The 15,079-nt window shown below is 50.1% G+C and overlaps 1 protein-coding gene across 1 annotated transcript in view; it reads right to left on the bottom strand.

The window, feature by feature from the left end:
- The window catches only part of LOC119962278 (microtubule-associated protein futsch-like), a 433,376-nt gene that overhangs the window by 136,307 nt on the left and 281,990 nt on the right, over positions 1-15,079 (bottom strand). The window contains exon 27 of the mRNA XM_038790266.1: positions 2,684-2,812. Within this exon, the coding sequence (XP_038646194.1) occupies positions 2,684-2,812 (129 nt within the window). The remainder of the gene's footprint in view (positions 1-2,683; positions 2,813-15,079) is intronic.

The following is a 15,079-nucleotide window of genomic DNA, read 5'->3' as shown; positions in this document are numbered from 1 at the left end:
TGGCCTTGTTGGCTCTTTAATATTGGTCTTCGAAGATAAAGAACAAGAGCACAACTAGATTTAACAGTGTGTATTGAAACCAAAGTAATTGGCGGGGGGAGGAGTTATAATGAGTGAGTTAACGATACTTTCAAAATAAACTGTCACAGATAGTCACATGGAAAATTAGATAAATTATGTTGTGGGTTCGACAAAATTGATGGGCACAATTTCAGCATAAACAAAATAACAGGCTACAAAGCAAAACCGAGCAGTATCTCTGGCAGCAGCGCACCCCTCCCCGATGAACTTAATGCATTCTATGCTCGGTTTGAGCAGGTAACCAACAATCCGCTGTCGAGTACCCCAGCAGCCCGTAATTCACCCATACCCACCATCACAGTTTCCGAAGTCAGATCGGCCTTCCTGAAAGTGCACCCACGGAAGGCGATGGGCCCGGACGGGATCCCTGGTTGTGCACTCAGAGCCTGCGCATACCAGCTGGCAGAGGTATTCACAGACATCTTTAACCTAACCCTACTCCACTCCGAGGTCCCCACCTGCTTCAAGAAGACCACCATCATACCGGTACCAAAGAAGAACCAGGCAACATGCCTCAATGACTACCGCCCGGTGGCCCTGACGTCAGTTGTAATGAAGTGCTTCGAGAGGCTGATCATGAAGCGCATCACCTCCATACTCCCAGAACGCCTTGACCCACTTCAATTCGCATACCGTCGCAACCGGTCCACATCAGACGCCATTTCCCTGGCCCTACACTCATCCCTAGAGCATCTCGAAAACAAGGACTCCTACACCAGACTCCTATTTATTGACTACAGCTCCACCTTCAACACCATAATCCCAGCCAAGCTCATATCAAAGCTCCAAAACCTAGGACTTGGCTCTCCACTCTGCAACTGGATCCTTGACTTTCTGACCAACAGACCACAATCAGTAAGAATGAAAACCAACAGCTCCTCCACAATAGTCCTCAATACCGGTGCCCCGCAAGGCTGCGTACTTAGCCTCCTACTCTACTCCCTGTACACACATGACTGCGTGGCAAAACTTGGTTCCAACTCCATCTACAAGTTTGCTGATGATACGACCATTGTGGGCCGGATCTCGAATAATGACGAGTCTGAATACAGGAGGGAGATAGAGAACCTAGTGGAGTGGTGCAGCGACAACAATCTCTCCCTCAATGCTAGCAAAACTAAAGAGCTGGTCATCGACTTCAGGAAGCAAAGTACCGTACACACCCCTGTCAGCATCAATGGAGCCGAGGTGGAGATGGTTAGCAGTTTCAAATTCCTAGGGGTGCACATCACCAAAAATCTGTCCTGGTCCACTCACGTCGACGCTATCACCAAGAAAGCACAACAGCGCCTATACTGCCTCAGGAAACTAAGGAAATTCGGCATGTCCACATTAACCCGTACCAACTTTTACAGATGCACCATAGAAAGCATCCTATCGGGCTGCATCACAGCCTGGTATGGCAACTGCTCGGCCCAGGACCGCAAGGAACTTCAGAGAGTCGTGAATACCGCCCAGTCCATCACACGAACCTGCCTCCCGTCCATGGACTCCATCTACACCTCCCGCTGCCGGGGGAAAGCAGGCAGCATAATCAAGGATCCCTCCCACCCGGCTTACTCACTTTTCCAACTTCTTCCATCGGGCAGGAGATTCAGAAGTCTGAGAACACGCACGAACAGACTCAAAAACAGCTTCTTCCCCACTGTCACCAGACTCCTAAATGACCCTCTTATTGACTGACCTCATTAACACTACACCCTGTATGCTTCAACCGATGCCAATGCTCATGTAGTTACATTGTATATCTTGTGTTGCCCTATTATGTATTCTCATGTATTTTCTTGAATTTTGTTTAATTTCCTTTTCTTCCATGTACTGAATGATCTGTTGAGCTGCTTGCAGAAAAATACTTTTCACTGTACCTCGGTACACGTGACAATAAACAAATCCAATCCAATCCAATCCAAAAGGATTTCCAAACTAACTGCATCAGACCAGGAGGTGGCTCTAACTTTGTTAACAGTGACTCCTGATAATGCAAATATAGCATGAATATTGCCTGCTGCCTGAGTCAATTACAACAGATGTGTGCAGTCTGCACATCATCCCGTTAGCTTGTTTCCAGTTGCGAGATTCTCTGGCCTCCCCGTGGTGTGTTTCCTGGCGGTAGGATCGTCTGCCGCAGTGATGGGGGCGGAAGATCTCGCCTCAGGTGTGACCATTCACCTGCCCTCCCTCAGCTGCCAGCTACATTTTCCATGGTTAACTTCACTGTCTTTTCAAAGCCAGAGCTTCTTGCCCACTCCTATGCAATTGAGCAGTGAGCTAGACCATTTAGATGCCAGTCAACCGTATTGCTGCTGGTTTGTGATCACATGGAGGCCAGACTGAGTAAGGATGGGAGATTCCTTCTCTGATTGGCATTCGTGAATCAGATGCACTTTTTACAATCTGCTCATTGCACGGTTGCAATTTGTCATAGTAGTTTTATATTCCAGTTGTATTTAGTAACTGAATTTAATTTCCACAATGGCTGTGGAGGAATTTCAATTTGTATATTCAATTCATTGGTCCAGACCTCCCAATTAATAGCCCAGTAACGTAACGATAAGGTTACCATACCCGGATTCACACATGCTTTGGGTAGTTCTGTAGATACCTGAGAATCTGAGGCATCTATGTGGTTTTCTGCAGTTACATCTCTATCGGAGTCACTCGATATACTTAAAAATGATGCAATTGACAAGCTTGGTTTTGAATACGAACTTTGATGCCCTCCTGCATATTTCTGTATTAAAATAGAAAGATGTGTTTTTTTTAGCAAGCTGCAAATCATTTTCTATTCCTCTGCACTTCCTCCTGTCCTAAAGAAGGTTGCTAATTGAGATCTCGAAATATTTATGCATGGTAACTTAGGAAACCAAGGTAACTATTGGCACATTTAATTTTCATGATTGCCAGATATAGCATCAGAGCTGAGTCCAACAAAAATAAAGCATTGGCAAGACAGATATAGCTGGGGCCAAACAATATAGAAAATATTTGTACCAGGATTTTCAAAAAGCTTTTGATTATGTAGGCCCAAAGTAAGGCGCACAAGTTGGTTCTGTGCAAGTAGCAGAATGGATACAAGTTGGCTGCAAAGCATTAATCAATGGTAATGTATTCAGACTAGAAGAAGGTGGGAGGTCATGTTCCATGGGGATCAGTGTTGGAACCACAGTCCATCATTTACAGAAATTATTTAAACGTGGTAATCAGAATTGGACGCAATTTAACCAATTTAGGGCAGCACAAGTGGATAGCACTGTGGCTTCACAGCGCCAGGGTCCCAGGTTCAATTCCCCGCTGGGTCACTGTCTGTGCGGAGTCTGTACGTTCTCCCTGTGTCTGCGTGGGTTTCCTCCAGTTTCCTCCCACAGTCCAAAGACATGCAGGTTAGGTGGATTGGCCATGCTAAATTGCCCTTCGTAACCAAAAAGGTTAGGGGGGGTTATTGGGTTGCGGGGATAGGATGGAAGTGAGGGCTTAAGTGGGTCGGTGCAGACTTGATGGGCCGAATGGCCTCCTTCTGCACTGTATGTTCTATGATCTATGATCTAACCACCACTTTGCGCCTGGCGCGGATCTAGGTGTGGCGGTTAAATAGCGAGATTTGCGCCGAGTGCATTCAGTTTGCTATCTAACCGGCCTGCTCCGATGGCCAGTTCCGGATCATGCCCAAATATGGTGAGCATATCATTAAGCCTAACTTGCATTAATTTCCACCTCATTAGCAAGATTGAGGTTGAATATAATGGCCTCCCGGGAACTAACCGGCTTCCCCGTGAGGAATTACGTGGTCCTTGTTTAGTACTCCTTTTAAAAATGTGAAGCTGGCGCAATGGCTACTGAGGGGAACTGAAGAGGTCAGTAGCCATTTCCATTTTCGAACATGCAGTTCCAGGACACTAGAGCTGCTGCCCTAGTGCTCAGGAAGGATGTGTTGATGTGATTTTCCCCTCAGGGGCAGGGGTATGGACTTGGTTGGAGGGCTGAAGCATTCCAGGTCGAGGGTCGTCCCTGGGCGGGGTGGGGGGGGGGGGGGGGGGGGGGGTGAGGCACGTTTTTGTCCATCCAGCGATCTTTAAATATTGTGGATACCCATTACAGAGGCAACTACAGCTGCTGCCTGTCTGTCTGTCCTACCAAAACCTTCCTGTTCTTGGTTATATGCCTATGGTTACTTTAAATCCCATTGACCATGAGCAGCTTCTAGCTTCATAGCTGAATGCTATTGCTAATAAGGAACTGGTCTTGTTAGTTATGAGAGCACTTCACAACTCTCAAGTGATGTTGCAGGTTGTGTTTGCTGATTGCTCCTGCTGGTAGGTGCAAAAGCCTGAAGGCCGTGAGTTTGTTTGCTGCTGTTTCTTTTGCTTCTATGGCCTGCAGTAAGGAAAGGGAGAATGTAAGATGACATGCTTCTAGTGCCGGAGAAGGGAAGGAGAGTGCTATCTCCCTTGTGGTGTGCTCTGCACATTGTGAATTTCCACTGTTGAGGAGTCTACTGCTGGGAGCTCTGAGAGGGGGAGAGAGAGGCAGATTGATCTGAATGCAGCTGTAGCTTCCTCGAGTGCTTGTTTGCTGCCACCCCTTTGCTTTTGTGGCCTCGAGTAAAGAAAGGGAGAATGTAAGGTGGCCTGCTGCCAGTGCTGGAGAAGGGGAAGAGGAGCTTCTTCTCTCTTCTGGTGTGCTCTGTGTTGGTGATTTTCTGCTGAGAAGTCTACTGCTGGGAGCTGCAGGAGGGAGAGAGAGGCGGATTGATCCAAATGAGCAACCTGATCACTGAATGTCGAGGCTGTTTACTGCACCTTCAACGTCATTCCAGGGCTCGAACGGGAACATTTCACAAGCTTCGGCCCAAAAGTGCATCCGTGAGGTCACGGGTTCCCTGTGTGCCCAGGCAGCAGACTATATTAACTTGAGCTAGCCAAAGCCCACCACGATGCCTGAGCTACAGGATTCTCCGCCATCTCTGGAATAACCCAGGTTCAAGGGGTAATTGACGGCTGGATTGTCACCTTGCACACACTGGGGCATCCGAGAGTGCCCTTTGTTCAGTGGAAGGGGTTCCACTCCCTGAATGTTGAACTTGTGTGTGACCACCGTCTCCGGCTCATGCATGTGTGTGCACTATTCCCAGAGGACATGCATGACAGCTGCATTTTGGGACCCTCAGAGATCCCCGGCATCTTCGAGGACCACCCCAGGATGACGGGTCGACTCTTGGGGGCAAAAAGGGGTACCCGCTGACGCCCTGGCTGATAACGCCAGTGCAGTGGCCGGAGACCGAGGTGGAGACCCTGATATAACGAGGCTCGTGTTTCCACCCATGCTGTCATTGAGAGGTGCATTGGACTGCTCAAAATCTGGGTCCCATTCCTCTCCTTCCTCCACCCCCACATTCGCAGACACCCCCCACCTCACCTGCCCCGGCTGCGCTGTTCTACTCTCCCAAGATTTGTGTAACATCACCCCAAGGTGGTGGGCCTGTGTTGGCACTGTCAGCAGGTCAATGTGCAAGGCAGGAGAGTGATGATTACTGCTGTGAGCTAAGCTCTGGTGCTCCTCAGTTTATGCCAAAGTCTGGTTGCTGTGTTTCTGCTGACAGCGCACTAACACCCTCTGCACTCGCTGCGATCTCACTGACATCCGTTCCGGAATCTCACGGCCTTGATCTGGCATTTGCATCAGCTCAGGAATAATGACACTTCAAAATGTTTCCGTGACCAGTGACGGCCATGGAGTGAGTGGTCACACGCAAGATGGCTCCTGTATGAAAACTGCGAAAACAACCTTTTAGCCCCATTAAATTGGCACCAAAACTATCCCGAACACCCCCCCATCCCCGAACCTAAACCCAGCAGATCACTTCAAAGAGAAACCTTAAAAGAGGAAAATGGGAAAGAGCCAGCTGCCCACCAAGAAGGCCAACAAGGAAGAGGGAAGGGAAACCTTGACCTCAGAGCCGGCAGCCACATAAGGTAGCACAGAAATGGGAAGGGCAGACCCCACGGAAGTCTCAGCGCAGACCGAGGTGCTGATGGACAAGCTCATGGGCTTCATTACCGCCAAGCTCCAGAGGCACAGGGAGGAGCAGAAAAACGACTGCGGCAGCCATCGAGACAGCGGTGAAGATGGTAACGGCACCCATGAGGGAGGCGATGGCCAAAATGGAGCTGGAGGCCCAGGAAACCAAGATGAGAGAATTGGAGAAGCTGTCACAGACCAAGGAGACGGGATCATGGAATTGGAGACCCAAGTGGCGAGCATGATCAAGTTTAGAAGGACCTAAGGGAGAAAATCGACTCTCAAGAAGATAGGTCTCGACGGCAAAACTTGAGAATCGTGAAGCTGCCAGAGATGATGGAGGGGAGAAACCCACGGAATACATCTCAGGTGTTTGAGAAACAAAGAGGGCTTCCCCAAGCCCTGGAGGTGGACCGTGCCTATAGGTCACTTTGACAGCGGCCCAGAGCCGGAGAACCTCCACGGGCGATGATTATGAAGTTCCACAAGTACCAAGATAAGGAACGGATCCTGAGATGGCCGAAAAGTGCAAGAGAGTACAAGTGGGATGGACATCCCATCCGCTTGTACCAGGACATTAGGGCAGACCAGGAAACATGCCAGGCCGAATTTAACAGCAGCAAATCCGTTCTCTACAAGAGCAAGGTGTGGTTTGGCATGCTCTACCCTGCCAGGTTATGGGTCACATACAAGACAAACTACTTCAACACCCTGAGAAGACCAACACATTTGTCCAGGACAGCAATTGCGGCAGACAGTAAGAGTGAGCATGGGGAAGAAGGTGGAGTATGAAGGCCAAGGGAAAGAAAGATAGGAAAGAATGCAGATAGAGAGGCAGAGATGATGGGGGTGGGGTGGGAGATAGATGGGGGTTAAACAGGGGAACTAGATCGAGAAGGAAACCACTACATGAGCACGTATGCTAGTGTATGAGAGTATGGTGAATGATGAGGCCACGTCGCTCCTCCAGGGAAGAGGAGGTGGAACCGAGGGGAAGGTACCAGGAGGGGGAAACACAAGGGAAAGGGCGAGAGGGCTGGATGCAACAGGCTACATGGCGAGAAAACGAAAGCAGTTGCTGACCATTTTGAATGGCACGAGAATGAGGACAGGTCGATCAGATGGGCCAATCCACAAGGTGAATGTAGCCCATGGTGGGGGGGTCACGTGGTTACATGGAACGTGAGAGACCTCAACTGGCTGGAGAAGGCATCCAGAGTCATCGTCCATCTTAAGAGTCTGTAGGTGGACGTAGCCTTCCTGCAGGAAACACACTAGAGGGAGAGAGACAGACAGCGGGTAAGGAAGGGCTGGGTGGGACAAATGTTTCCCTCGTGTTTTAATACCAGGACGGGGTAGGTTGGCCATATTAGTTAGCATGACATTTCATTTACGGCGAGGAGTAATTAAAGTCTCATTTACGGCGATGAGTAATTTTAGTAAATATATACTCCTCGAACTGGGTCGACGCAGAGTTAGTCAAGAAAATGATTGTGAAATCCTGGACTTGGACACCATTGATTAATCATGAGGGGGCAACTTTAACTGTGTGCAGACCCGATGTTGGACAGATCGAATCCAAGGACAGGTAACATGTCATGCTTGGCACACGAACTGAGCATCTTCATGGAGCAGGCCGGGGTGGTGTGACCTGTGGAGGTTCCACCACCCGGGGGAAAATAATTCTCCTTCTCCCATGTGCATAAGGCCTACTCGCAGATAGACTTTTTGTGGCAGGGAAGAGGGTACTTCCAGGGTAAAAAAGGTGGAATGCTCCACCATTATAATGTCCAACCGTGTGCCACATCACATCGACGTGTGGTTGAAGAAGGGATGGGCCCAAAGTCCCCCATGGAGGCTGGATGCTGCTCTCCTCACTATAAAGAATTCAGCACTAAAACATCCCAAGCCATCAACGATTATGTCCTGGAACCGGAATGGGAAGGTCTCACCCTTCACGTTCTGGGAGGCACTGAAGGCGGTGAACAGGGGGATATTATAACCTATAGGGCCCTTAGGGACAGGAAGGAAAGGGAAACCAAGCAGCGACTGATCAACTCCATATTGAAGGTGTATCAGCGATACTCCACGGCCCCAACCGTGGAACTGCTGGTGGAAAGGAAGAAGCTGCTGATGGAATCTGACCTGCTCGCCACACGGAAGGCAGTCATCAGCTCCGCCCAGGCATGGGGGCTTTTTGCAAACATGGAGGCAAAGCCAGCCCAATGCTGGCACACCAACAAGAAAACAGGCTGCCGTGAAAGGGAGATAGCGCAGATCAGCGACAGTAATGGTAGGATAGTAGCAGACCCAAATGAGGTCAATAAGGCCTCATTGAATTTTTCCAAGGGCTATAAACCTCTGTGCCCCCTCAGGGGGTCCTCAGGGATGAAACCGTTCTCGATAGGCTGGATATACCAGCAGCAGAGGAAGACAAATACAGGTACGCATGGTTGGCACCACCTCCTGCTACTGCATGCGGTGGGACTCTTCCAACAGCACCGTGCCACGATGGCCAGCGCCCGGGTAATGCTGCCGACTTTGCCAGTCATGGCCCACTGTGACTGGGCCAGGCACTTGAGTGTTGCTGCTATGTCCAGGTCGCTCTCGCACCTGGCTACCTGTGACAGGGCAGCCCTATGCTTGGCTGCCTGTGACAGGGCAGCCCTATGCTTGGCTGCCTGTGACAGGGCAGCCCTATCCTTGGCTGCCTGTGACAGGGCAGCCCTATCCTTGGCTGCCTGTAACAGGGCAGCCCTAACCTTGGCTGCCTGTGACAGGGCAGCCCTAACCTTGGCTGCCTGTAACAGGACAGCCCTATCCTTGGCTGCCTGTGACAGGGCAGCCCTAACCTTGGCTGCCTGTAACAGGACAGCCCTATCCTTGGCTGCCTGTGACAGGGCAGCCCTATCCTTGGCTGCCTGTGACAGGGCAGCCCTATCCTTGGCTGCCTGTGACAGTGCAGCCCCATACTTCGCTTCGGTCACTTCCTGCACCAAATTCCCCAGGTCTTGGACATCTTGACCCATGGTTGAAACCTCCCCCACCATGGCCTCCACCGCGGACGCCACCTGTGCGGTGTTGGCCTAGGTGGCACGCATGGTCGGCACCACCTTCTGCAACTCAACACAGTTGGACTCCTCCAACAGCACCTGCAGGTACTGGATGCTCGCCAACAACCCCTCATGCAGTCCCTGGCTCTGAGACTGCATCTCCACTATCGATGGGACTGTCTGTTCCAGAAACCTAAAACACGTCTAGACTGCAGACAGTCCCTGGAATCAGCCATCTGCCAGCCCCCCACCCCCCAGGGGTTCCTACTCCACCTGAACGTATGTGGTGCGCACCAGATAGTGTCCCAGGAGCCTCTTCATTATAATGTCCAACCCGGCATCCAGCAGGGTCTCCAGTTCAGCGTCGGTGAAATGGGGTGAGTGTCTCTGGGATGGTGGAGCGTGTTGGAGTCAGTTGTGACGGAAAGTCGGTGTCTTCCCCGGACCCGAGCTCTGGTTTGTCACGGGGCGCAATTAGAGGGCTCCCACCGCTGTCCTTGTCCTCGCTGCTCTCCACTTGTGGTTCTGGTTGTGTCAAGAGCGGAGGGCACCAGAAGAGCCTGAGCCATCACAAAGAGCTCCTGCAAGACAGAAGACGGATGCCTGATTGCATCACAGGCTGGGGGGTAGTGGGGGTGTGTGGAGGGAGGGGATAATGTGTGGGGAGGGAGAGTTAATGGGGGGATGTGGGGGTGGGGATGGTGGTGAGAGAGAGTGTGGGAGGGGAAAGTGGTGGTGGAGGGGGGTATGGGGGGGGGATGATGCTAGTGGAGGAGGACTGTGGGGAGATGGTGGTGGTGGAGAGGGGGTGTGGTGGGAGGTGGGTGCGTGGGGGTGCCATTTTGAACTGAGCAAGATGTCCACAAGGGCCACCATCTGCAATAAACACAGGTTCGCACCGACAGGGAAGGACGATACATTTGGGACATGGGAAGAGGGCAGAAGAACATGTATATGGACAACAGCCTTGCGACCTTGGAGGAACTCACGAAAGGGAACAAGCTCAGATATCTGCAGCTACATAACTTTCTCCGCAAAAAGACAAAACAGTTGCCCCAACGACCCACGCACACACTCCTGGACTGGTTAGGGGATGACAAGTGGGGAGACATATACAGGAGTCTCACGGAAAAGGTGAGGACTCCACTGGATGAGACCAGACGAAGTGGGGAGAGGAACTGGGCACGGAGATAGGGGGAGGACTCTGGATCGAGGCACTGCACAGATTGAACTCCACCTCCTCCTGCGCTGGGCTAAGCCTGTGCAGCTCAAGGTGGTGCACAGAGCACACCTTACCAAGGCACGCATGAGTGGCTTCTTCCCACAGGTGGAGGACAGGTCTGAGAGGTGCTGGGCAGGTCTGGCCAACCATACCCACATGTTCTGGATGGTATTCTTTGAGGCTGTACCCAAGGAGATGGGGGTCAGGATGGAGCCGTGCCTGTCTGTGGCAGTCTTCGGGGTATCAGAGCACCCAGAGCTATGGACAGGAAAAGAGGAGGACACCATAGCCTTCAGTTCACTGATCACTAGGTGGAGATTTCTGCTGGATGGAAGTCGGCAGCACCGCCCAGGATTTTGGAATGGCTCACAGACCTGGCCGAATTCCTGAGGGTGGAAAAATCTTAAATTCAAAATAAGAGGGGCCTGTTTGCAACCAGAGGTTCCACACCACAGGAGCGAATTCTCAAACTTATTCAGGGACCTGTTTTCAACCAGCAGCCAGTCGGTTGAGGTGGAGGGGCAGCGGCGGGTGGGGTGGGGGGGGGGGGGGGGGGGGGGGGGGAGCTAGCCAGTGGAGGGAGGGAAATGGAGACAGGAGGGGAGAACTGAAAAGGGGGGGGGGGGGGGGGAGAGCAGCAGCCACCCAGAGAGAGGAGAGCTAGAGAAGAATAGGGAAGGAATGAGGAGAAGGGCCATCTGCTGGAGGAAGCACAGGTCTCCCATATATGGAGAGAAACAGGGGTAACAAGCAGACATACTCCCTCGAAGGTCTAAAGACCAAGGGGGAGGGTGACTTCCCCGCCCCGCCCACCCAATGGAATGAAGGCTCCAGACAGAAGAGGGGAGAAACCCCAAACATACCAGGATACAGAAGGGCAAAACGGGAAACAACTCGTACCGCTAAGCGACAGGGACCTGGACTCTTCTGAAATTTGAACATTGTTCTATAAATGTAAATACTATCCAGCATTAGAGCCCCAGCCAGTTATGGTGACAAGGAGGGGCACGAGGCTGGCCGTTCAAACCTATGTTGTTATATGATATTTCATGTGTGAAACACAGTTTTTTTACCCCTCTTCTTTCTTTGTTTATTATTTTTTTTCTTATAAATTTAGTGTACCCAATTCATTTTTTCCAATGAAGGGGTAATTTAGCATGGTCAATCCACCTACCCTGCACATCTTTGGGTTGTGGGGGTGAGACCCACGCAAACACGGGGAGAATGTGCAAACTCCACATGGACAGTGACCCAGAGCTGGTATCAAACCTAGGTCCTCAGTGTCATGAGGCAGCAGTGCTAACCACTGTGCCACCGTGCTGCCCTTTCTTCGTTTATTCTGCAATTGTTACTTGAAATACCAATAAAAATATTTTTAAAACTAGAGATTTTTCCGTTAAATATTTCCCACAATTTCAAAATTTTCAAATGACAATGGGGAAGCTGTACAGTATAAGCTTATAAGGTAGAAGGACATGGAGGGTTATGCTGATGAGAATTACATGTGGGAAGGTGGAATTAAACTTAAATGGAGCATAAACATTGGTAGGGGCAGGTCAGACTGAATGAGTTGTTACTATTCTGTGTAATAAGTAACAAGTTGAGGTGAAGTTGTTCTCAAGGAAGATTGTGACAAAATGCAAGAATATGTGAATAAATATATATAGTAGGGGTTTAAATGACAAAGGAACATTAATTTATATTCAAACCAATACAAACCCTTAACTAATAATTTTTTTGTTAATTAAGGGGCAATTTAGCGTGGCCAATCCACCTACTCTGCACATCTTTGGGTTGTGGGGGTGAGACCCACGCAGACACGGGGAGAATGTGCAAACTCCACACGGACAGTGACCTGGGACTAGGATCAAATGCAGGTCATTGGCGCCGTGAGGTCACAGTGCTAACCACTATTAATCATTTTTTTAAGCATATCGTCACACTCACACTGTTTTTCCGTTTGGGGAATAGTGGGCAAAATTATTCCTGAGCTAATTATCAACCCGTCAAACTGAATTATAAACACTCCTTATGTGGTCAACAAGTCCTGGTGTTGTACTTGAACCCGAAGCTTCTGGTCCAGAAGGAGGCACAATCCACTGTGCTAAAATATTTTCCCAGTTTACTAATTAATACTACACCTCAAGTTGTTCTGCAAGTTTAAGAACAATATTAATAGAATCATAGAATCCCATGCAGTACAGAAGGAAGACATTCGGCCGATCGAGTCTGCTCTGAACATACAGTCCCCTGCCCTATCCCTGTGACTCCTTAACCCACCTAAACATTGGCAATTTAGCATGGCCAATCCACCTAATCCTCTCACCTTTTGACTGTGGGAGGAAACCGGAGCACCCAAAGGAAACCCTCGCAGACACGGGGAGAATGCGCAAACTCCACACAGTCACCCGAGCTCGGAACCGAGCCTGGATCCCTGGCTCTGTGAGGCAGCAGTGCTAACCATTGTGCAGCCCATATTGCTTGCTAGCGATGAAGAAATATTATATACATGCGGCTGGATTCTCTGTTTCTGAGACTAAGTGTTGACGCCAGGGCAGGATTCGTAGACTTCTATGACAACAAAACTGGTGCTGTACCTGGACCGATTTACAAAGAACAAAAAACAACAAATAACAAAGAAAAGTACAGCACAGGAACAGGCCCTTCGGCCCTCCAAGCCTGCGTCAACCATGCTGCCCGTCTAAACTAAAATCTTCTACACATTTAGCGACCACTGAGGGACTAGCACCGGTACTACATGGAACACAATTGATTCCAATGAGAAACGGTGCTGGATTGGCCGGGTCAGTGATTTACACTCAGGAGGCTGACTATACACACTTCACTCCCGCACACTCCCATCCCAGCCAACACAGTGGCACTGGTTGCACTGGAAGCACTCATACCGTTGATGGGTCGGCTGGGGCCAGAGGGCAAATAGGGGGGCTGCCCTGGTTGAAGACCCTGTGGCCCTAAGTTCACAGTGCGCAGTCAGTGGCGTGCGCAGTCGCATGGCTGCCTTTTCAGCTGCGGCAATAGTGTTAGTCGTCCTTCCACCCCGACCCCACCGCCCACCTACTGGCCACATCCCGTTACTCCCCCCAGCCCTGGCAGAAGCGCCCCACCAGTGGCATAGCTGTCAGCAAACTATAGCAATCTTGGATACTTTCCGTACCCTCTCTCTCTCCCTCATCAGCCACGGTGCCAGTTTCACAATTTTCAAAAGCACAAGTGAACTTCGCCATCAGGAATTTTTCCCAGTGGAGGCAGAGAATCGCAGAGGTCCCGGAGAATACCGGTCGGGCCCACTAATTACTATGCCACTGGTGTTTACTGTACATGCGTTCTGGAATGCATTGACACCGCTGTCAAGGTGACGCAGAATTGTGATTTGGCGGCAAATCAGCACCCGCCACGATTTTGGTGTCAAAGCCAATTCTCCACCCAATGGCATTTCCCGATTCTGGCGTTCGCCAAAAGAGAATCCCACCCATGGAACTAGTGTGTTGGGACAACAGTAGTTGGGAGTTCGTGGACGATGAGATTGTTCCAGATTTCTAAAAATTATTTCACTGGTTAGGCCAACATTTATTTCCCATCTCATTGCCCTTGGGAAGGTGGGGGTTAGCCGCCTTTCTGAACTGCTGAAGTCCCTGAGGTGCAGATACACCCACAGTGCTGTTAAGGAGGGAGGTCCAGGATTTGACTCAGTGACAATGAAGGAATAGAGATATATTTCCAAATCAGGATAGTGTGAGGCATGGAGAAGAACTTGAGTGATGCTCCCACGCATCTGCTTTCCTTGTCCTTCTAGGTAGTAAAAATCATGGCATTGGAGAGTGCTGTTGATGCAACCTTGGTGAGTTGCTGCAGCTCATATTGTACATGGGACATATTTCTGCCACTGTGTGTCGATGATGGGGGGAGTGGATGTTAAACATGGTGGACGTGGTGCCAATCAAGTGGGCTGCTTTGTCCTGGATGTTATTGAGATGCTTGCATGTGAAAAGTATTCATTCACACTCCTGACTTGTGCCTTGTAGATAGTGGGAAGGCTTTGGGGAGTTAGGAGATGAGTTGTTCGCTGAAGGATACCCAACCTCTGACCTGTTCTTGCAGCTTCAGTATTTATATGGCTAGTCCAGGACATTGCCTGTCACTTGCGTGGCACAAATGTTACTCACCACTTGTCAGGCCAAGCCTGAATGTTGCCTAGGTCTTGATACATGTGGGCATATTGTCGTGGTTGGGGCAAATGTTGCTGCCTTGGGTCACTTCAGCTGAGGGTCACTGAAGGTGAGTGTGAACTAGAGAAACTCTACACTTGAGGGAGGGCAGAGGAATATTTGGGTAGTTTTCTCCGGGTTACAATCACACCTCAGAGGAAAGCACAGGTGCAGGAAGCAGCGTGCATGAAGGTCATTCAGGACAGGGCAATTATTCCATAATTGGGATATAAATAGTGTCCTTTGCATTTGTAACTGGGAATCCGGAAGTTTTATTGCCAACCTGGTGCAAAGTTAAAGAACAGCTGCGTACAAGTGGAGCAGAACTTGGAAAGGGAGTGGGAAATTGTCCTGGTCCATGTCAGGAACAATGAGATAGGAAGGAAAAGCTGGAATATCCTGATAAAGGCATATCCAAAATTAAGAACCAAATTAAAAGCAGGACCTGGTGTGTGGTGACTACCCAAGCTATGTGCTAATTG

This window comes from Scyliorhinus canicula, chromosome 2 (assembly GCF_902713615.1).
Source record: "Scyliorhinus canicula chromosome 2, sScyCan1.1, whole genome shotgun sequence".
Classification (NCBI taxonomy): Eukaryota; Metazoa; Chordata; class Chondrichthyes; order Carcharhiniformes; family Scyliorhinidae; genus Scyliorhinus; species Scyliorhinus canicula.
Note: the sequence above shows the minus strand (reverse complement) of the source record. Positions and strands in the feature narration are given on the sequence as shown.